The sequence below is a fragment of the Podarcis raffonei genome, chromosome 10 (genome assembly GCF_027172205.1).
Source record: "Podarcis raffonei isolate rPodRaf1 chromosome 10, rPodRaf1.pri, whole genome shotgun sequence".
NCBI classification, from domain to species: Eukaryota; Metazoa; Chordata; class Lepidosauria; order Squamata; family Lacertidae; genus Podarcis; species Podarcis raffonei.
In genome coordinates this window covers 3,056,581-3,077,981 of record NC_070611.1, presented here as the reverse complement: position 1 = coordinate 3,077,981, position 21,401 = coordinate 3,056,581, and the positions used below count along the sequence as shown (strand labels likewise).

Genomic DNA, 21,401 nt, shown 5'->3' with positions numbered 1-21,401 from the left:
GAAACCCAGGAGCCTTAGCGCTTGCATATTGCCTTCCATGGCCACAGCGTGCCGTGATTTGGGCACTGCTTTGGTAGGAAGGCTGCTTGGTTTCTTCTAGGTGCATTCATTTGTGAAGGCAAATGTCGCCTTTTGGATGCCAACAAAAATATGAGTATGTTGCTGCGTAACACGCGACTAATAGCGCTGTGCCAAGCACAATCCTGAATATTGAATTTCTCTCTTACAGAGTGAAAGACATCCAGAGTGTGTATTTGGATACTACTTTCTGTGATCCCAAGTATTATCAGATCCCCAGCAGGGTAAGTACAATTTGAAGGAAGAGGTTTTTTAAACAAACAAAAAACCCAACATGCAGCTTGCTTGCTTGGCCAGAATTCCGCTTGGGACTTTTAGCACTCAACTTTTCAATGGGAACTGTAGTTTATTAGGGGTGCTGAGTGTTGGTAGGTGCCCATGTCCTCCTGGAGTGCTTTGACCTGACTGAAGTGTTGTCTTGAACTGTGTCGATGCCAATTTCTCAGCTGGATGGAGGACAGAGAGAAGGGGCAGGAGGGAGGGAGAAACATTTGACTTGTGTGTGCCTCTGGCCCTTCCCACTGCTGGTATGTGTACCCTGAAGCCCCCCCCCCCCATGTGGAAGGGCAGCCCTTGGCCAAAAGAGGCTCCCTGCTCTGCCTGCACAAAGTGCTTGGTTTTAGTGGCCAGGGATCAGTTGTGGGCTCAACAGAACGCAAATCCGTTTAGATCTGCTATATGCGAATGCCCTGCAGTCTTTTTCCTTCAACAGGAAGAATGTATGAAAGGCATATTAGAGTTAGTGCAAAGCTGGATCACCCTCAGTCCTTATCATGTGGTGTGGCTGAACTGCAAAGCAGCTTATGGATATGAGTATTTGTTCACAAATCTCAGCGAAGAGCTTGGAGTTAAGGTAAGATTGTCATTCTGAATACAACCCCTTTCTGAATGGAGCACAACCATGATCCCTCCTCCCCACCGCAAGGCAAATTCCTTGAGAAGGAGAAGCTTGCTGTCTCTTTTCTCAGTTAGTCTACAACAGCACTAATAATGGCAAACTTAATTTCCTAGGTGCACGTGAACAAATTGGAAATGTTTAAAAACATGCCAGAAATCCTCTACCACATCACCTCCAATCGGCACACTCAGATTCATGCCTGTCGCCATCCAAGGGTGCGTATCTGTCAGCATTTGACACCCCCCTTGGGTGAAGTGCTAGAGCCCCTGGGGGCTCCATGTTAAAGAAGAGTCTGGCTTTGAAGAAACCAGGAGATGTTTGGCCAAAGCAGCTTTAATATTCTTATTTGCAAGGAAGGTTTACTTTCCTATGGCTTTTCTAAAACTATTCACAGCGCCATAAAATGAACTAAACCAAAATAAAACTAAAGCACAGATGAGATGACAGTAAAGTATCACTTTTAAAAACCCATCAGGGAAGCTATTAGACTGGTTCCTCCCCTTCCGCCCCTGAAAACACCACTCTGAAGGTCAGTCCTGGGTTGGCTGAGTGGAAGGGCTGTAGCTCAGGGACAGCACACAAGCTCTGCACATCTGGGTAGAGCTGTCTGCTGCCTAAAATACCAGAGAGCTGCTTCCAGTCAGAGTCAGCAACACTGAGCGAGGTGGAGCAGTAGTCTGACTTGGGGCAAGGCAGCTTGCTGTGTACCTTCAAGGGGAGGGCATTCCAGGAATGGTTGCCACCTCTGAACAGCTGCTCCTGAGCCCCAGCTGATCCCAGAGGAAACTTCAGGGAGGCATGTGTTGGTGGAAAAGTACCTTGCAATGTGCAGGATCCAGGCTGCTTAAGGGCTTAGAGATGCTACTCAGCACCTCCAACTGAGCCCAAAAGCACACCAAGTGTATTCAAAGCATGTCCGGTGCTAAGAGCATAGAGAGAAGCTACATTTCTTCATAGCTGTGATACTAAGTGCCAGTCTAGGGTGCTAGTGGGGGGGGGAGGAGTGCTGAGCTCCCCTCATTGTGCGATGCTCCTCAAAATATTGCAAAGACAGCCCTCCACCCCAGTTTTAGATGCATGAAAGAACAAACATGGCTGCTCAATAGAGCTGGGCAATATGGTGACACGTTGGATGGGCTGCTCTCTTCGTCGTCCCTATCCTGTATGAAGCTTCTGATCCTCAGAGCACAAAGGCATCTAGGTGATTTTGCATCTGTTTGAAACAGGTTTTATGTATGTACTTTTAATTCTCTCAGGGTTTATTGTATTTTAATGCTTGAATTTTCTGTTTTTAGCAGTATTTGTTTTTATCTGTAAGCTGCCTTGAGTCTCCTCAGGGAAAAAGGTGGGGTATAAATGAAGATGTTATAATATCAGAATAATGTAAGAGCTCTGGTGCTCTGTCTCCACTAGGTGGGCAGTCTGTGCACAGGAAGCAGCCAGTATTGGGTGGGTGGGTGTGTTTCCATTTCTCACAGGGAAGCAGAGGAAGGTAGTAGGTAAAAGAATTTGCAAAGTTACATTAGGTATTGAAAAAAGGATGTGCTTGATCTGCCCGGGTGCTGCAGTTAATGCTGTCTCTATGACAGGATGATGAAATGTTCCGAGGGAACAGGTTGCCTTGTGGTGTGATTTCTCAGAATGGAAAGCAGTTGCACATAATTAGTGTCAAGCCATCCACAATGTGGTTTGGAGAGAGGACAAGGAAAACGAATGTAATAGTGAGGCAAGTACTCTTTTCAATTATTATTATTTTTTAAATTCTCGAACAGTCCAGAGCATGGAGCAGCTGCTCTGCCAGACCCCATTCAAGGTGTTGCTGCCAGTAAATAAAGCACTAAATGACCTCATTGTGAGTGCAAGAGACGGCTTTCTCCCTTCCAGAGGAGATCAGGCAGTCCCAGCCCACGCTCAAGTAAAACTCGAGGGCACTTTTATTTGGGAGAGGATAGGTACATTTAGGTGCTGCAGTTTTTGTCACTTTGATTATTGTATATAGTTTCCTTGGATTTTATGTTAATAGCTGCCCTGGCACACATGGCAGAATATAGATAAATACAGGTATCTTTATGTAGGTGTCAGCATGGCTCTGCAACTGAAAAAGGTCCCTATAGGGTCTTGCAGTGATGAGTAATAAGGTGGTCCCTGCCCTCCGACATGATCTAAAACACACGACACAAAACGAAAGTGGGGGAAGAACCAGCCTCGGGCACGAGCTACTAGTTTTAAAGTTCTTCTCGAGTGTTTCCGCTGCCCTTAAAGGCTTGCAGGAAGAAGGTGCTCCTTCTCTGACCTGTGGGTGGGGCCTGGCTGGCCTCCCACTTTCCGTGATATTCTTCCAGGAAGGCAGGATATCAATTTTTATATGTGATCTGCTTTTTATTAAGGTGCTGATGCTGTTCACATATTGATAATTTAATTTCTGGTTTCTGCTTAGGACTGGGGAGAGTTCATACAGAGCTTGCTTTTCCTTCCACTCTTCTTACAGCGAGGTATGTATAGTATTTGTTTTGTAAAATGAACCCCTTTTACAATATACAGAGCAGCCTTTACAAGATTTTATATTTAGATTTTGTAGCCTTTATAGGATGCATTTTGGGGGTTAGTAAAAGTACAATAATGATTATTCTTCATCTTTATGAAGCATGTTGAAGCCGCTATATGTTATCTTGGTAATCCTGATAACATCCCTTTGAGGTCAGCAGGTATTTTCTCTATTTTATAGGCAAGGACTGAGGTTGAGGAGGATGTAGCATGCCTAGGGAAGCACCTCTTTCCTCTCATAGCTGGCAGGAGACTTGAACCAGAAACTTTGTAGCTTGCTGTCTTCGACTCAGCCCTGAAGCTCCACAACCTGAAATAGGCAAAGGGAACCAAGCATTAATAAACGTCCATAGATTTCACATGCCCCCTGAATGGCTGATTGTTTTCTGACGCTTGCTGCATGAGAAGGTGGCAGCATCTGCCTCCTGGTAGGAATGTCCACAATAGCAGGTGCTGATTCAGAGTGTGTTGTCCATCACATTTGGAGTCTGCCCGTCATCCAAGGATTCCTGCTTCATTTAAGCCCCTTAATGACCTACTGGCTTCACCCCACTGAAGTGGAACTTGAGAGATAAAAAGTGGCAACCTTAAATGGATGCATATGTCAGAGAGAAAAGCTACAGATGCCTGAGCAAAGGGGTCCACATGCCTGCTGGGGCCATTCTACAAGCACAGCAGTCTTGTGCGCAAATCAGAATGCTCATGGAGCTTTGACTGGAGATGGTGACGTGGTGAGACACAGTGCCAGCGTGGTGCAGGGGGCAGAATTGGAACTGGAGTCATTTACCATGTCGGCTATGAGAGTTTTTCGCTCTCAGCCTCATTTCTTTGTAAAAAGAAAAAAAGCCTCTCAAAGCAATGGCAAATCACAGCAAAAAAAGGACGGCAAGCTAGGTTTAAATGCAGAAATTAATTCCTCCTCCAATCCTATTTTGTAGATTCAGGATTTCTTGAGCTACATTCGCCCGGTGAATGTGTATCCCAATGTAATTCCAGTAGGTGTGACAGAGGACAAACTTATGGAAATGTAAGTTTCTGTCTTTTTCTCTGGCTCTTTGCTGCAAAGATGTTTTCTAACTAGTGTTGAAAATGACGCTGCCTTGTATGACTTACTTATGTTATGCCCACTGAAACTGCTCAATTGAGAAAGCTTTATTCCTTGTAGTAATTTTCCATCTCTGCTCTGCATAGTAAAACAACATGCTGTCATTGTCCATATTCACAAGTGAAAGCCATCTTCATTATGAAAGCAGCATCCTGTTTCTGCTCTCTAGTAACACCAGGGAGAGGAGCTTAGGCTCTAGATAAAGAAGTATGTTTATATCGGTTTTATATAGATCTATTTTTATGACACAGCCATACTTTTAGGGAAGTATTGTACAGTAGTAATTCATTTATCTTGGGCCTGGTTTGGGCATTCCCCCCCCTTCCAAAATTATAATAAGTCTGGCAAAGTACTTCTGGTTATCTTAGCAGGGTTGTTGTTTGTTGTTTTTTCATTGAACACCTGAATTTTTGTAAAGTTCAGTGTAGTATGCAAGTGATCTGAATTTGCTGGAATTAAAGAGGAACTAATGAATGTTTCAGAAGTCTAAAGAGCTACAAAATTCTGTATTGCTTCTTCTCAGTTTAAAGCCATTATGTACATCATACAACAAAAATAACGAGCTGAAATATAAACCACTTGGAGCACTGAAGAGAACCAAACCCTCAGAAATAACAGACACAGGTAAGAGAAAGGCGAGTTCTTCTCTCTTCCGTGTCAGATGGAGATGGCAAAGGAAAGGACTCCTGTGGTTTTGAAGCAGCAAATCATGTTTATTGCATGATTATGTCATCTCTCTAATGAACTTACTACATTTTTTAATTTCACTTGCATCTCACCCTTCTAACCAACTCAACACGGCATGCATAGTTGCTGTCCACCCTCCAGCTTACATTTCCAACACGCCTGTGGGACTTAGCTTACACTAAGTGAACATGACTAACCTCAGGTCACCCAGTAAACTTTGTAGCTTTAAGCAGGGATTTTGCTCAGGGTTCCCAAGTCCTAGTCTGACATTCTCCACCTGTACCCTATCTCCCAAGTATCACAGTGGCTCCCTGCGAGTTGTCACCCTGGTTAGCTTGGAGTCCAACAGTCCAGACATCGGTTTACAGCCTCTGCTGATTCAAGCATGCAACAGAATCCTGGACTGTTCCCGTTCCGATGAGGGAAGTGTAGACAAAAGCACACCAATGGTAAATCTCTCTGCATGTAGAAAATAGCTGGGAGAAGTTAGGCAACCTGTTCCTTCATGCTGTGGTTTAGAAGCCCCCCCCCCCCCCAATGCTTGGAAGTTTTATAATCCAGGAAAAGGTGTCTTATGATGGTAAGGCATTTGGAGATTGGCTTCAAGTCATCTTACTACCTTCTCATGTTCCTGGGTTTTTTTGTCTTGACAGATGGTGGGAGTGATGATCTCTTTGATACAGAATTGATTCCTATAAGATACAAGATTCCAAAACTTCTCCCAGAAATGACAGCATCTGAAAATAGGCCCCTTCCTGATAACTATCAAGATGACAGCGACAAAACAAGTTATAGGGCAACTTCCATGCCAGCCCCTTTGAAGGTAGATTTCATAGAGTGTGAGGAATCCAACGGTGAGGATGACGATGAGGAGGAAGAATTGGAGAAAGACATGGTTCTAGATGAACTTCTGCCACCCAGTGCAGAGTCTGCCACTGTGTTGCCAAATCCAGGATTGGTCTGTTCAGAGCCCACTTGCAAACAAAACGAGGACCTGGAAGTGCCCAAGTGGGATGCCTACTTTAAGCGACATGTGGAAGGCACAGATACCTCTGAACACGAGGACTGTGCTCCAGCTCCCACAGATTCTAGTGAGCCTCAGTCTCCCAACCTGTTCAGCGATAATGAGGATTTTAGTGATTCTACCCACATCTCCTCCCAAAACTCTTCTCAGTCAACGCACATATCTGAACAAGGTAGCCAAGGGTGGGACAGTCAGGCAGATACTGTGCTCATTTCCCCACAAGAGCGAAAGACTTTTGAGTCCAGCCCTTTAAAGAGAGGAGCAGAGCGAGCAATGCTTTACGCATCTTGTTTCCCTGCTGGGGAAAACCGAACAGACATGCAGAGTTGCAAGGCTTTGGCTCACAGTGCACCTTCTACAAACAGTATTAAGTCGGATCGCCAAGGCAGAGCTCAGGAGGCAAGTGCAGCAGCAGCAGCAGCACCTACTCTGACACCAAGTGTGCAGGCTGAATCAACTCCGGAGAGGAGCAAACAAGGGAGTTCAGGGCTGCTCAAGCCTGAAGACCAACTAGTCTCTCAGAGCTCTTCTGACTTTGAAATCCCCTCTACCCCCGAGACAGAGGTTCCTAAACCAGACCAGCTGTGCAGCCTGTACAAGAAGCTGGCAGCAGGGGAAAGTCTGCTCTGATCAGGAAGCAAAAAGAGCTATCAACTTTTTTCTGTCATGAATGAATGAATCATGTTATTCCTCAAATCATGTATTTTGACAGTTGACCATGTGCCACTTGAATTTTTGCTTTTGTAACTTCTAATTTTTATACTGAAAATGCAAACTATGATTCTGTTTTTATAGGAAGTTGCTTCATTCACACTGAGAGAACCTGGAAATCTAATTGAACCATTTGCACTCTGAATTTTAGGGTTCTACAATAAAAGTAAGATTTGATAATATGACCTTGGCAATCCTTTTGGAAACCATGGCTTTAAAGTCTGCTTGGATTTTAGTTTCTCTTTTCTGTGATCATTCTAACACTTTAATACAGATACCACTAAAACTTTCGATAACCCACACAATGTTTTCTACTCTTCCTAGTCTTTTTTACCAGCAGAACAAAGCTGCCATTATTTAAAATTCTCCCTTTTCCTTAAGGTCTGTTAATCTGTTCTTTGCTTCAACTATTAGTCCAAAACCAGTAGCACCTTCATATACATTTTACTGCTTTGGGGCCAACCTGTGTTCACAAAGGACACTACCGTACCATTTTGAAAATAAAAACTATAGCCCAATTGGGAGGCAAGAAAATATTTAACAAAAATAGGCAAAGACTGGTTGCTGTAACAGTGAGTCTAGTGTTCAGGTCATGGGTTTGACACAATCAGCAACTTTCCTCCTTTCTCACTTACCTTCCCAAATAATTGCTCAGACGTTTACTAGCCAAAACTAGCTGGGCTTGAAACAACCTCTGGCATTCAGAGGAGTCCTAGAGGGTTGTGAGTGGAGGAACCATCCAGGCGTGAAGGGTGCCTCTTGGACACAAGAAGTGGAGCCCGTCTTGATTATTTCCATCGTTTAAGGTATATGTTGGGTTTTAGGAACTCTTGTTTACTCTCACCCCTTATCTGTCAGTTGTCATGTATAAAACTCTAGCTCCCCATGAAATATTTTCTGCAGCTCATTGCTGAACGCACAACTGTTACCAGCTTCCTCTTAAGACTGTAATGACCCAACTTTTCCATTTTCCAAAGATGTATGCACTCCATATTTTCATTGTATTATATTTATTGTATTGTACACATGGCATCACTCACTTAAAACCTGGTTTGAGGTAACAATTAAAAAAACAGAACCTTCTAAATTAAGACTACGATGCCACTTCTACAGTAATGGCTTCACATTTTCCGGTATCTTGATCTGTACAGGAAACGTGCAGTGATCCATCCCTAAGAAAAGAGAGATTTTTATAGTGTGAACATCTGGAGACTAATTGCACCCTGAGAGGGGCTGAATAGGTCTCAGAAACTAAGCTCCCACGTGGGATGTCCCCATCATTCCTCCGTGGAATTCTTTGATTCAGCTGACAGGTGTGAGGAGTCCCATTACCCAGAAAAAATGCTCTCATTTGTGGGGAACCTGTGGCTTTCCTGCTGTTGGATTCCCAGCATTCACAGGGAGCATAGCCAGCACTCAGGAAAGAGGTGTGATCCAGCAACATCTGAAGGGCCACAGGCTCCCCATCCTGGGGCAGCAGAAGGGAATGTTAAAGAACACTTGCCCACTGATCTGAGAAAGAAAAAGCATCCCTGATATTCCAGAAATTGATTTGATCCACAGTTCTCCCCTAATACATCAACACTTGATAGGTGGAATTTCTACCTTGAAAAGTAGATACTACCAAAAAGCTGCAACAGAAAAACCCAAGTTCTGAAAAATGGACATTTCACATATACTTGATATGCTAAACCAAAGTTGTAGTATTTTGGTTTTCAATACCTTTTCATTGTGAGAACAGTTAGGATATCGTGCAGACCACCTTCCTTGATATCTAAATCCTGGAGGACAATCTGCTTAAAACAAAACAAAACATTAAGATCCTTCGTCATCTGCATCTTATCTATTTTAGCAATCTTAACTGTCAAAACCAAAGAAATGCAAGTGAGATTATATCAAAAGCACTTTGATTTAAACCATTTGCCCTACATTGCCATATATAAAAGCTAAAATATAAAATATTGAGCTACAAAGTTTCAAGGTAATTTCAGGAAAATGGTTTTCTAAGGCAGACAAAGCATGCTCTGAAAAAACTAGTGAATCAGTTTGTAAGGCTAAAGGGAGTAATGAATTAGCATGTATTTCAACACAGGTGAGCAACTTGCAGCCCCAATTGTTTACAATTTTAATTCAGATTAACCAAGTTACTTGATAGTTTTTATCTGCTTTAAATGTTTTTTAAAAATGGCTTTTGTGCACCCACCCTGCTCTAAAACTACCGTGGATGTGTTTACAACATTTTATAAGGTAAGGAATTTAAGAGGCAAAAGCTTCAAATGCCTAATGAACATACAAATAAGATTTGTGACACTGAAGTCTGCTTTTGAGTAAACACCGGGGAAAAACAAGCGTTATTTTCTATTGATATTTCTTCACCTGTGCAAATCTGCTGTCCTCTTTTATGGGGATCTTTTCCAGAGACTCGTATAATTCTAGACAGACAGAGGAGTTGCTTCCTGGGGCTTGTAGAGTATGCTGCCTTCGGGCTGGCAAAGGGGTTCCTGATGGGAACACCACCACAAATTTATCAGCCCCTGACTGATCCATTGCCTAAGCAATAAGAGAGATGAAGTTGGGTATATTAAACTTAGAGCAATCAATAGACAAGAAGGATGAATTTTATGCCTATTCCATGTTAAGAGACAAATATGAATTACCTTTAAATGCTCAAGTGTAATATCTTCAGATAAAGCACATGCTAACTGCCATTAACGGACCAGCCGCTTTTACAGCTACAGAGACCCCAGAGATATTAAAACAGCTGATTAACTCTTATGTAACAACACACACACCCATTTCCTTATATAGGAAGAATGGTATAAAGAACTGGAGATTCTCGACCAAACAATGGGAAACTATGTTAAGTTCTATAACAAGCATGCCTCTGGACCTCAAATTCAGTCTCATACAGCAAAATAAATATTTAGGACTCCATTGCGCTTGTTTATAAAAGGACCAAGACACTGAGCTGCTGGAGATAATGCTTCTCTAAAACACAGGTTTGTACAATGTCCTATATTGATAAATTTTTGGCAGAAGGCAATAGATACGATCAACATGACTGTATGGAATAATCATAAATTTGCAGAGGAAAATATCCTTTTGAATTATATACCCAAAACACATGGAATCTAACAAAGGGAGAATATGAATGGACTATCTGTGTCTTCAGGTATTAATGAAAAAAGACAGGTATTAATGAACTGGAAAAATAAATAAGTGGCTTATTTTCACGCCTGGAGATATGGACAAACCCATTACACTTGAACAAACTGCGTGCAAACATGGCCAAATTTAATAATATTTGGAATTAATTTTTCTAAATACCGTATTAAGTTAAAGTCTGGTTAACTACAATAAAAAATTCCTTTTTTTGTAACGTATATAATATTTTGTTGTTGTTCTGTTGTTTTCTACATAGCTACTATTTCTTTTTTCTTTTTTGTCACATCTTACTCTCTGCACATGTAATTATGTACTTTTTGTTTTTCAATAAAGAATATAAAGTAAAGAAATAAGAGATATGCAACATAAGCACTCTGCAGAAAGGACCCCAAATCTTAAGGCACCACAATGTGTTAGAGCATGTGCACTGCGACGACAGACAGGAAAACATTACAGCACAAACTGTGACCCTTGAGTAAAAAGGAAGGGAGATATTAAATATGATTCTTTATTGATTCATGCTACTAGTCAAATACTATGAGTGTTGAAATAATTTATGGATCAGATGTGAAGGTGAAATATGTGGCCAAATTAATTTTTTTTAATGAATTGGATTTATTTGATAGACTCCTAATTAAATTTAAAAATATGAAAGTTTACTGTTTATGTTGGCGTGTTAAGATGACCTGTCAATTCTGGAATCTTAGGGAATCCTAGTCAACTACTTAGTCCTTCAATTAAAAACAAAGAGTTCTGAATGGCAAATATATTAACTGTGCATCAGTATGAAATAACAAGTTTCAGTCTCTCACTTATTTACTTTAATTGCTACTTAAGTGACCCCAAATCTCTTTCAGGAAAGTTTTCACTTTAAAACCTAAACCCACAAAGGTAGCAGTGGTGGAAGATAGTTAATACAGATTAGGGAGGGAGCTCTCTTTCAAATTCTATGCAAGAGATATAAAGACATTCATTCATTCATTCAATTTGCTTGCTTACCTTGACTAAGATATCTTTGGCAGAACATTCAATAGGCAGTATCTCATCATCTAAAAAAGTATTTTCTCTTCCTAGCAAGATCCCAGCTTCCATGGCAGCCCCTATGGGAATGACCTCGTCTGGAGGAATAGAGTTCAGCAATTCCACACTAGGGAAAAGTTCTTTGATCAACTGCTGCAGTTTTGGGATGCGAGAAGATCCGCCACAGAGAACTACCTGGAGGACATTAAAGCATTAATAGGACAACAGCAAAGGTTAGGCTTTTCAAAGGGTACTTGTGTATGCAAACTTTGCAAACACACACACACAGAGAAAGTGGGGGAAACAGATGTCCAGACTTATTATCCTGGCTTGTTAATTGGCATTAAGTTAATAGTCCCCCACCCCCACTGCACAACCACTCAGATGTAATGGAGAGCAGTGGCTTCAGGAATTAAGCTGTGAAGCAGCACTTGAGAGGAAGGGAGTAGCTAGGGAGTAGCGCTGGGTGATACCTGGGTTTCAACCAGATATATCACCAGCTAAACACCGCAATATACTGATATATCACGATGTCTGAAATAAGGATGGAACTATAGAGGCACTGGATGGCTTCACAATTTTTTCCTGCATGGTGATTTTTGCACAGCACACACACACACACATCATGATTTGAGATATATTGCCAGGTCAAAAATTCTGAAACCATTACCATGATATGGACTTGAAACTGGTTTTAGATGGTATATCATCCAGCCCTAACACATTTCATGATTCAAGATATATTGCCAGGGCAAAAACTATGAAACCAATATCAGAATACAGACTTGAAACCAGTTTTGGACGAGATATTGATATATTGCCCAGCCCTACTAGGGAGGAATACTTGTCCCTGATCTCATTTCCAGTTTAATAAAGCATGGTTGTGAAGCCTTGAACAATAGTCCAAACCATCCGAATGCATCTGCTTCTTTGTGAATATACTCTTACGTATTTCCTACATATTTGTCAAAACAAGAATTTCAAGAATGACTTCAAAATAGACCAAGTTATTTGTATTGTTACCTTATTGATATCATCTGCTGTAAGTCCAACTTGCTTCAAGAGCTTTTTGATGGCTTCTAGGCATTTGTTAAAAAGCGCAGAGCAAATAAGTTCAAATCTGGCCCTGTGTTGTTAAAAAAACAAGCACATTCATATCCATATTTTCCACAGGGAAAAGTTTGCAGAGAAACCCAATACAGTAGTATAATATTAAACATGGAGCTGCCCTCAGTTTCTGATGGCTCAGAAACTTCAGCTGCTCCAAAATGAACCAGCCAGAAGAGTGAGTGGCTGGGTTTCCATTTAGAACTCACACAACGCCAGCTTCAAAAGAGCTGAACGCGCTTGCCAGTTTGCTTCTGAGCCCAATGCTCACATTGGTGTTTAAAGCCCTGAATAACTTAGGCCCGATACCAGAAAAAGCAGCCCCTTCCCTACAGATCCTCTTGGGTGTTCAGATCAGTGGACGGGGCCCTCTTAGGTGTCCCACTGGGTGGGGTGGGAGGCTAGAAGAGGGGAATCTTTGTGGCAGCCCTTAAACTGCGAGATTCCTTCTGGCACCTTCAATGTACCTCTTTACTCCAACTTCATATACTGTCATATGTTTTAACCAATTTTAATATTTTCTTTTTAAATGGTTGTAACCCACCTCCCTGGGACCTCATGGGGAAGGGAGAGTAAGAAATCTAATAAATAATAATAATTTTCTTGCCCATGAAAAGGAAAACAGTTGTATAAATACATTCCATATGGAGAGTAGCCAACTATCACGATCATTACCTTATGTGGGGGTTACATCCTGGTGATCATGCATAAAGCCAAAATCTCCTATTGTCAACATCCCCTTTCCCTGCGCTCTCCCAAGCTGAGTGTATTGGTGGTTAGGATTGCCAACATCCACCCCCCTCCGGAAGCTGCTCCTATTTTTAATTTTATTTTTCTGCCAAGCATGTAAAGCTAAATTCACACAAGTTAAATTTAAAGGAAGTCATGGAAAACAATGCTACACATGCAGAGATTCAAGAGTATATCTTACCTAGACACATTACAGTCAAAATCCAGCCCATCATAGAGGGAGTCAACGAAGCAGTTGGCACTTCCGAGTGTCGATAGTGAATGCTTTGCCACTTCAGCACTGTTCATGAGCTTCATCATGGCCCTGGAGTTTTCCCTCACATCATATTTATAAGATCTATGGGGTTGTTGTTGTTTTTTTTACAAAAAAAGTATTATTAACCATTACAGAAAACCTACTCAGTAATAGTGGCCATCAATTACCCTAGAAGTTGGGGGGGGGGGGGAAGGTGGATCCTGAAATTTATCATGTTTTTCAAATTCAAAGTATAAACATTATATGCATCTACTCTTGAAAGCTGGGGATATATGGTAACTGAAAGAGGGGAGGTTCTTTTGAGTAAGTATTCATGAAGCACAAAGGCAAACATTAAGGTTCCGACATCTTAGTGTTGTGCTTAACTCTCATGTTGAAATCAACAGAATTTGGAAATGCTTAACTTTGGCTATATCTACCCCAACTTTCCCATGCTGCTTGTGATATCTATCAGGATCCTTCAAGAATGTAAGCATGAAACAAAGGATCTAACAGCCTCACAAGTCCACAAAAGTCACTAGACCTAATAAAATAAATAAATACTAGGCTGCTTGCCCTCTCACAGTTACATTAGTCATTTGTGGCCTGAAAAGAAGAAAAGGGAAGAAAAGCATTGTTCGCAAAGCTTCCATCTGGTTTCCTGGAGACAATTCTTACTCACCTCAGGCAACCTGGTAAATAGCTCTTTACAAGACTGGGATTATTTCCAAATTGAACTAAGAACTGATGTCAAATTTACAGTAACAACCTTTCCCCAAAACATTATGTGAATGTACTGTTTCTCTTATTTCAACAGCGTAGACCTTTAGAAGTTGTATTTTTTTTAAAAAAAAATCACTATTTTTATTTCCAGAAGTTTTCATTTTGAGACAATGTTTTATTATTTTTCAACTGTAATTGTTTTAAAAATCCTGTTATATATGTTGTGGACCCCCAAGTGATATTTTTAAACTCAGAGAGTGGATAGAAATGTTTTTCATAAATAAATGTATTGTATATCAGTCAAAAAAATCTGATACAAAATGTGCTGGCAATTTTCCATACTGAAAAATTAACAGTAATGATTCCTTACTACACATTTATGAAACACCACATACTATTTAGGATCTAGAGAACTTACCTTTGAAACTCAGAGGCTAAATGTTGTGCTAAGGCTTCTGTGAAACAAATGCCACCTATACTATCATCTGTGTTCGTGGAAATAACACGATAAAGTCCACTGTTGACTTCAATAACCGTGATAGAAAGGGATGTTCCTCCAAGCTTGTACACCAGCACATTGCTTCCATGCACACAAAATAAAGAAAAGGAAATCAGTATGCCCTGCCTCCTTAGCATCAATACTAAAAGCCTTAATAGCAGATTCTCAGGACAATGACAGCTGTGTCTCAAAATGACCTCCTGGTATCAGTGCCACTGCTGCACTCCATGGGGCAGAAGCGAGGTCAGGGAGGTTCTCCTCCTAGTGGTCTCTCACTTCACACTGCCCTGGCCCTCCCTGAAATGAAGTCCATTTAAATTACAGTATTAAAGACTGGTTAAAGTATAATGCTTTGGTTTCCTGCCTTTGCCACTTGTTTAGAATCTCCTGAATTAAAAAATAATAATGTTGCAAAGGACTTGGATTCTCTTATTTATAGCAGTCTAGGATCCCTCTGGCTCAGATTCAGCAGAGAATTCTGCTCCATGAACTGAATATTCCTGAGGAGAGCAGCTCCTAATACTCCCTCCTCCCATGCTGTTCCAGAGGCTTCCCCAACCTTCTAAAGCAGATTTTCAGCTGCACAAGGACCTACAGAGGGAAGGAGACCATCAAAAATTCCCTTCTGCCCAGGGAAGCATTAGGTTCACAAAGGTCCATACCACACAACGCTAGAGCCAACTCACTTTGCACCATACTGTTTAAAGCCAAGGCTGCAATCCTGAAACTAGGATTAAGTCCTGTTGAGTTTTATATCTGTGTAAGCATGCTTGCTTGGGATTGCACAGGGGAAATGGTTGCTTAAAGACCACTTGTCACCTTTTTCCACTAGGTGAATCTTGCCCAATTCCATAAGCCAGCAGAGCTGCAGATGGTTCATGAATTAACCGAAGAACATTAAGCCCAGCTGCAGTAGCAGCTTCTCTGCAATAAAGACACAATTTATATTAGTACATCACTTTAGATTGATGCCTTCTTTCAACATAAAACAGCAAAGTACCTTATTTTGGTATAGCTGGACCCCATCCCTGCATCACCACCACAAACACCTTACAAAACATTGCCAAACTGCTACAAGACCAACAGTAAGCATGCCAAGAGACATTTTACTTAGGCACAGATAGGCACATTCTGGTAGGAGAATAAGCTGCCTACCTATGTTTGTTCATGCAAATTGAACTTGAAGCTCAAAAAGCTCAAACCAGTACAGGAAATGTGCGCCTGTTTCTCTTTGGAGACCTTGGTGACTATGCAGTTAGCAATGTCTGAACACAAGGAACGGGAGGATGCATGAGAGTCAGGGCCAGGCCTGACATGCAGTAGGGTAAAGTGATCAGGCGGCATCAAGAATAGGGAGCAGGTGGAGGCACAAATGAGTGCTTCTATGACGCAATACTTTTTAACTGTTAGCCCTAAATCTGCTACAAATAGCAAAATGCCTTCAGCTGGCATGTCTGAGCCCTTTCCTATTTTATACAGTGCTCTGCACTGAATGGTCCACTCCTAATGTAGAATGTGTACCATGGCAAGAAGGAAGGAATAGGGGCATCCAACTGGAAGTCAAGATGCATGCTAGTCCTGGTGAGTGAAAATTGGCCAGGAAAGATGAGGCCACTGCTGGTAAAGGTTTTCAGTTCCTCCTAGTGAAAAACCAGGGTGCTTGGTAGTCGTAAATCTGTGACTATCTGGCCTCTGCTCAAGATACCAACTTCCATGGAAGACTGACCTACAACAATGTCCCACAAGCTGGCTATTTAAGAACTACCCGTATGGCAGCTATAAGCTCATGTGGTTGTCTATCATGTGGCTGCAAAGTGAGCCAAAAGTTATCACAGACCCGCCACTCCATTTCTGAGTAGTTTTAACAGTCCATTTACTGTGTGGTAGGAACCTGAATATTGTTTTCTCTCCATGGTGCCAGAACCTCTAAGCAGGAAGTTCTTAAGCAACTACAACAAGTGATGTTATTTCACTGAAAGAGTCCAATTAGATGAGAATTGAGCTACTCCAGGTTAACACCACGTGCTTATGGTTGAGCTGAGATGTTGAACCCAGATCTTCCAAGTCCAAATATGTCCAAATGTCTCCTGTCCAGACATCTCAAATTCCCACAAATACATTTAATAAAAATAAGCTGAAAACTGTATTCTCACCCAAGGGCATTCTTCTGTTTGTCTCCAAAGTCAAAAGGTACCGTAATCACAGTGTCATTAACATCTGAGCCCAAAGCAGACTGAGCAGTTTCTAATACAAAAATATATTGTATTGTGAGTACAAGCAAATTCAATTTACAGGTATATGTACCACTTTTCTTCTGGGGAAATAGTTTAAAAATGTACATTTTAATATCATACCTTTCATTTTACTGAAGATAAGCTTTGCAACATCTTCTGGGGAAACAAGTTTGCCATCTATTTCATAGTTTAGTTTTCCATTCTTTTCGATGACCTACAAATGAACATACAAATATGACTCTCAGCTTATCTGTTATAAAAGATTCTGCAAGATTCCTTTCGTCTGATACCGTATTTTTCACTCTATAAGATGCACCTAGTTTTTGGAGGAGGAAAACAAGAAAAAAATATTCTGAATCTCAAAAGCCAGAACAGCAAGAGGGATCGCTGCACAGTGAAAGCAGCAATCCCTCTTGCTGTTCTGGCTTCTGTGATAGCTGTGCAGCCTGCATTCGCTCCATAAGACGCACACACATTTCCCTTTACTTTTTAGGAGGAAAAAAGTCTTATAGAGCAAAAAATATGGTAAATGATTTAGAAAGCAAATATTACACACACACCCAAGGTCTGCTCCCAAGGGTTGGTGACACTCTAGATCAAACGGGGAGGAGAGGCTGTCAGGGGAAGAAGGAAGAGGAGGAGGAGTCCACTAGCATTGCACTGTATCCCTCCAGCAGGCACAAGAGTAATCTTCAGTAAATAATCTGCTGAATTACAGATATATTGGTTCAGTAGTTTTTGTGCTAGGTTCCTGTGCTAAGCTAATTGGGGATGGGGTGGAAGAGAATTCAATGGGAGTTGCTTGCCTCCCCCAAAGGCAATGGGACTGGAGAACTGAGTGAAATCATTCCCTCTAATAACAAGCTTGACCTGTCAGTCACAACAGACCTCTCCTGCTGTTTAACACTATATAACAGCACTGGGTGCTGTCATTAGGACATCTGAAACAAATTGTCATCAGTTTGTTGCTTGACACCCAACTCTATTTCTTTGTGACATTAGAATCAGGTCTGCCTAGGCCAGTGTCTGGACGTATTGCTGGGCTGGATTAGAATGAATCAATGAACTGAGCCTGCACTCATAACTTCAAGGCTGAACTGCTGCCATGTAACCACTGTGGGGCTGCCCTCTTCAGCAAGTCAGAAGGGGGTTGCACAGTCTGTGGCTGGTTTTGCCTTCCACCAACATGTAACACCAGTACTAAGAGAGCTGCACTGGATGTCAATCTGCTACCGGAACAAATTTAAGGTTTCATTTTTACTGTATAAAGCCCTTTTATACAGGTTTTTGGGTTTTTTTGAGAACTATTTTATCTGGTTCTGCTTGTTGTATATCACTATGGTATTTGTGCAATGTTTAGCAGTTTATAAATACTGCTAATAGTAATGGGAGGAAAACATGAAGCAGCTTCTTACTTACTGTACATTTACTTTCTGCAATGTACTTCTCAGCTTGTGGGTCACCAGAGCTGTCAAAACAAGGGAAGTTGACGTGTACTTAAACAAAAAAACACACCCCAAAATTTACATTTATATTTTCAGCACATAAGAATTGTGTTTAATGAAGTCCTCCTTAATCTTTCATTGTTCAAAGCTTTGATTATGTATTTAAGCATGATATCAGAGTTTGGACTTTTTATTTCTTAATAGTAGAAAAAAATTCAAAACAAAACAGTTACACTCCAGAATAACTCACTTTAAATTTTGTTAAATAAAATATATACTGCTTACAAGAGACTTTTAAGCAGCCTGCTTGCATATTTAAGCCTGGTAACAAGGTTTGTACTTACATGCCAGTTTTTATACATTTTGGTTTAACAATCCCATTCTGTCAGATAAACCCACACTAAATCCCAAAATGAAGTTCACTATTACTTTCCGCACCTTCTCCCGAGAATCTGCTTCACTTTCACCACTGTATTTGAAAGATTTCTCACTCTGTTTTGTTTTGCTGCCAGACCAACAACCTGGAAATAATTTTAAAAGATTTGTTCAAAAACAACAAAGGTACCACCACTTTTTCTTCAAATTTATACTGGGGAAAAAGTTACCTCTTCGTTTTCGGAAAATGCAACAACAGCAGGAGTAACCCTGTCACCTGCATCATTAGCGACAACATCTGCACGACCATCCTGAAGAAGCAACACAAACATGGAGTAGAATAATAGCTCATTGACACAGAAATTAAACACAGTAACTCATTATCACTTGGAAACCCCAGAAAATAATATCATTTTTTAATACAGGATCCCTTAATTTCATTTGTCCAGCAGAGGCTAGATTCTGTTCTTGACTATTACCTTACCACGGAATGCACAGGGTAAATGTTGTATAAAGACAAATAATGTACGAAGGAAACTCTTGTAAATGGAAGCTTCTGCTCCAATACGTACTGGGAATAATATAACAGGATCCTTTTGCTTGTTGATTTGTTTTCCAGCTGCTCTAGATTGATGGCCCACCCCAAACCATAGTTAACGAAGAGTGCTGGACTCGCATGTAAGCCATAATTAAAACAAACTAAGCTTCATAAGCCAACAACAAATCATTACTTCAGTTTATAGATTTTTGGCAGTAAATTGGCCATAGTTAAGCTAGCAGGGTTCACAAATACTACTAAACTGTGATTTCATAATATAAGAAACTACAACTTAGCATTATGTGCAAACCAGGCCAATGCATATATTACTTTATCCAGCAAAGTGTCATTCAAGTAAACTGATGGAAATGCATTTTACAATAAGCATATAAGCTTTCTTTTATTTATGTGAGATGCTCTACCCATGGCCCTCAACAACACCCATCACAATCCCGATGCACACAAACTCTATGCAAATTAACAGAAGAGACAACTGAAGTGACACAGGCTGTGAACCGCTGTTGCTAGCATCGGTCTGCCTTGAAATACAATGGAGTGTGCCTCCGCCAAAACAAAGCAGATGACCAAGTGAGTCGTTTTTCTCTCCAAAAAATATGGTCTATGATGAGTGCACCCACTCAGCAACAGAATGAGATGGCAGAGTCCAGAAGCAGCAGAACAGACTGGACCACCTCAGTTGTAGGCAAGGACGTCACATTGCAGGAAAGATGGCCTGCAACTTGCAAACTCAAAGGAAGAACACACAGCTGGAGCCCATCAGGATGGTATGGCGGAAGGCAGCGAGACAAACAGTGGATGGAGGCAACCCTTGCCTGGTTGTTAACAAGATGGTCAACCCCAACCTGCCTGCCAAGGGGACGGGTGAGGTTGGGGGCAATGTCCTATCTAGTCCAGCATCCTGTTCCCACAGCAGCCCACCACATGTTGATTGTGGGAAACCAGAGGGCAGGAAATGAATGAGCTTAAGATCAGTATATCTGGCTGCTAACCAGAAGGTTAGTGGCCGGGTCCACCCAGGGACGGCTGTGGGAAGGATTCCCGCATTGCAGGGGGCTGGACTAGATGATCCTCTGAGTCTCCTCCAACTCAACAATTCTATGATCACTTTCTCCCCTCTCTCCATTTCCAGGAACTGGTATTCAGAATCAGGGATCTGGGTGTCTAAACCACTGAGCTTCTTGGGCTTGCCATTCGGAAGGTCGGTGGTTCAAATCCCTGCAACGGGGTGAGCTCCTATTGCTCTGTCCAACTTCTGGCAACCTAGCCGTTCGGAAGCACACCAGTGCAAGTAGATAAATAGGCGCCACTGCTGCAGGAAGGTAAACGGCATTTCCGTGCTCTCTAGTTTCAGTCACGGTGTTCCATTGAGCCTGAAGTGGTTTAGTCATGCCGGCCACATGACCTGGAAAGCTGTCTGCAGACAAACACTGGCTCCCTCGGCCTGAAAGCGAGATGAGCGCCACAACCCTATACAGTGGAACCTCGGGTTGCGAATGTGATCCGTGCGGGAGGCATGTTCGCAACCCGCAGTGCTGCCTCTGCGCACATCACAATTTGGCGCTTCTGCGCATGCGCTGAAACCTGGAAGTAACCTGTTCTGGTACTTTGGGGTTTGGCGCGGTGCACAACCCGAAACGCGTAACCTGAAGTACCACTGTAGTTGCCTTTGACTGGACTTAACCGTCCAGGGGTCCTTTACCTCTTCAGAAGCATTTGCTGCCTCCCTTTTGTAGTCAAACCCTTTTTTAACTCCAGCGCTGCCTTCTGGGGGGCAAGTGCTTCCACGGAGCCCAACCCTTTGGGCCAGAGGGCTGGGAGGGGTCTTCAGCACAGGGGACCACGGACTCTCTCCGGATGAGGATTAATCCAATTTGTATGCTGCCCTTAACCAGAACAAACCAATAACGTCCCCTCCCACAAACAAATTCAGGAGGATACAAATTTAATAAATAATAACAACGGCAGCAATAACTGCGATTTAAAGGCTTCTGGCTACTCCAACGTCCTCCTCAAACCCCGCTCTAGCCACTCAACAGCACTACCTCGCTCAGGAAACGAAAATTATTATTAAAATTACATTTATTTCCCCCGCCCCCCTTAGGCCTACACGGAAGAGGGGAGACCCCCCCAACCGGCCGCGCACCTTATAGGCGGCCGCGCACGCGCAGCTGCTGCCCAGGTGGACCCCGATGGCCGCCATGGATCCGCCGTCGCCGGGAGACGTCTTACCCACAGTGCACCT

The 21,401-nt window shown here is 42.0% G+C and overlaps 3 protein-coding genes across 16 annotated transcripts in view; 2 read left to right on the top strand and 1 right to left on the bottom strand.

Annotated features, from left to right (window-relative positions):
• DCLRE1C (DNA cross-link repair 1C) overlaps nt 1–8,134 on the top strand; it is a 15,925-nt gene extending 7,791 nt beyond the window's left edge. For 9 of the 10 annotated variants that reach the window (XM_053406086.1, XM_053406085.1, XM_053406088.1 and 6 more), the window contains 8 exons: nt 230–302; nt 791–931; nt 1,090–1,191; nt 2,566–2,702; nt 3,414–3,468; nt 4,459–4,547; nt 5,149–5,249; nt 5,966–8,134. In XM_053406086.1, the coding sequence (XP_053262061.1) occupies nt 230–302; nt 791–931; nt 1,090–1,191; nt 2,566–2,702; nt 3,414–3,468; nt 4,459–4,547; nt 5,149–5,249; nt 5,966–6,966 (1,699 nt within the window). In that variant the 3' untranslated portion in view covers nt 6,967–8,134. The remainder of the gene's footprint in view (nt 1–229; nt 303–790; nt 932–1,089; nt 1,192–2,565; nt 2,703–3,413; nt 3,469–4,458; nt 4,548–5,148; nt 5,250–5,965) is intronic. The other variant, XM_053406087.1, reaches the window with a different exon arrangement.
• The window catches only part of DMTF1 (cyclin D binding myb like transcription factor 1), a 167,471-nt gene that overhangs the window by 85,931 nt on the left and 60,139 nt on the right, over nt 1–21,401 (top strand). The gene's annotated exons all lie outside the window — the stretch shown is intronic.
• HSPA14 (heat shock protein family A (Hsp70) member 14) lies at nt 8,041–21,401 on the bottom strand. 2 transcript variants are annotated; one of them, XM_053406098.1, is made up of 14 exons: nt 21,303–21,401; nt 18,831–18,911; nt 18,664–18,746; nt 18,200–18,248; nt 16,901–16,994; nt 16,700–16,790; nt 15,366–15,470; nt 14,466–14,627; nt 13,271–13,426; nt 12,256–12,358; nt 11,212–11,427; nt 9,424–9,597; nt 8,770–8,840; nt 8,041–8,219 (listed from the first exon to the last, which is right to left on the bottom strand). In XM_053406098.1, exons 1-14 carry the CDS (start codon nt 21,357–21,359, stop codon nt 8,141–8,143), a joined length of 1,521 nt encoding a protein of 506 aa, XP_053262073.1. In that variant the 5' UTR covers nt 21,360–21,401; the 3' UTR covers nt 8,041–8,140. The 2 variants fall into 2 exon arrangements, with proteins under 2 accessions (XP_053262073.1, XP_053262074.1); XM_053406099.1 differs by lacking the exon at nt 15,366–15,470.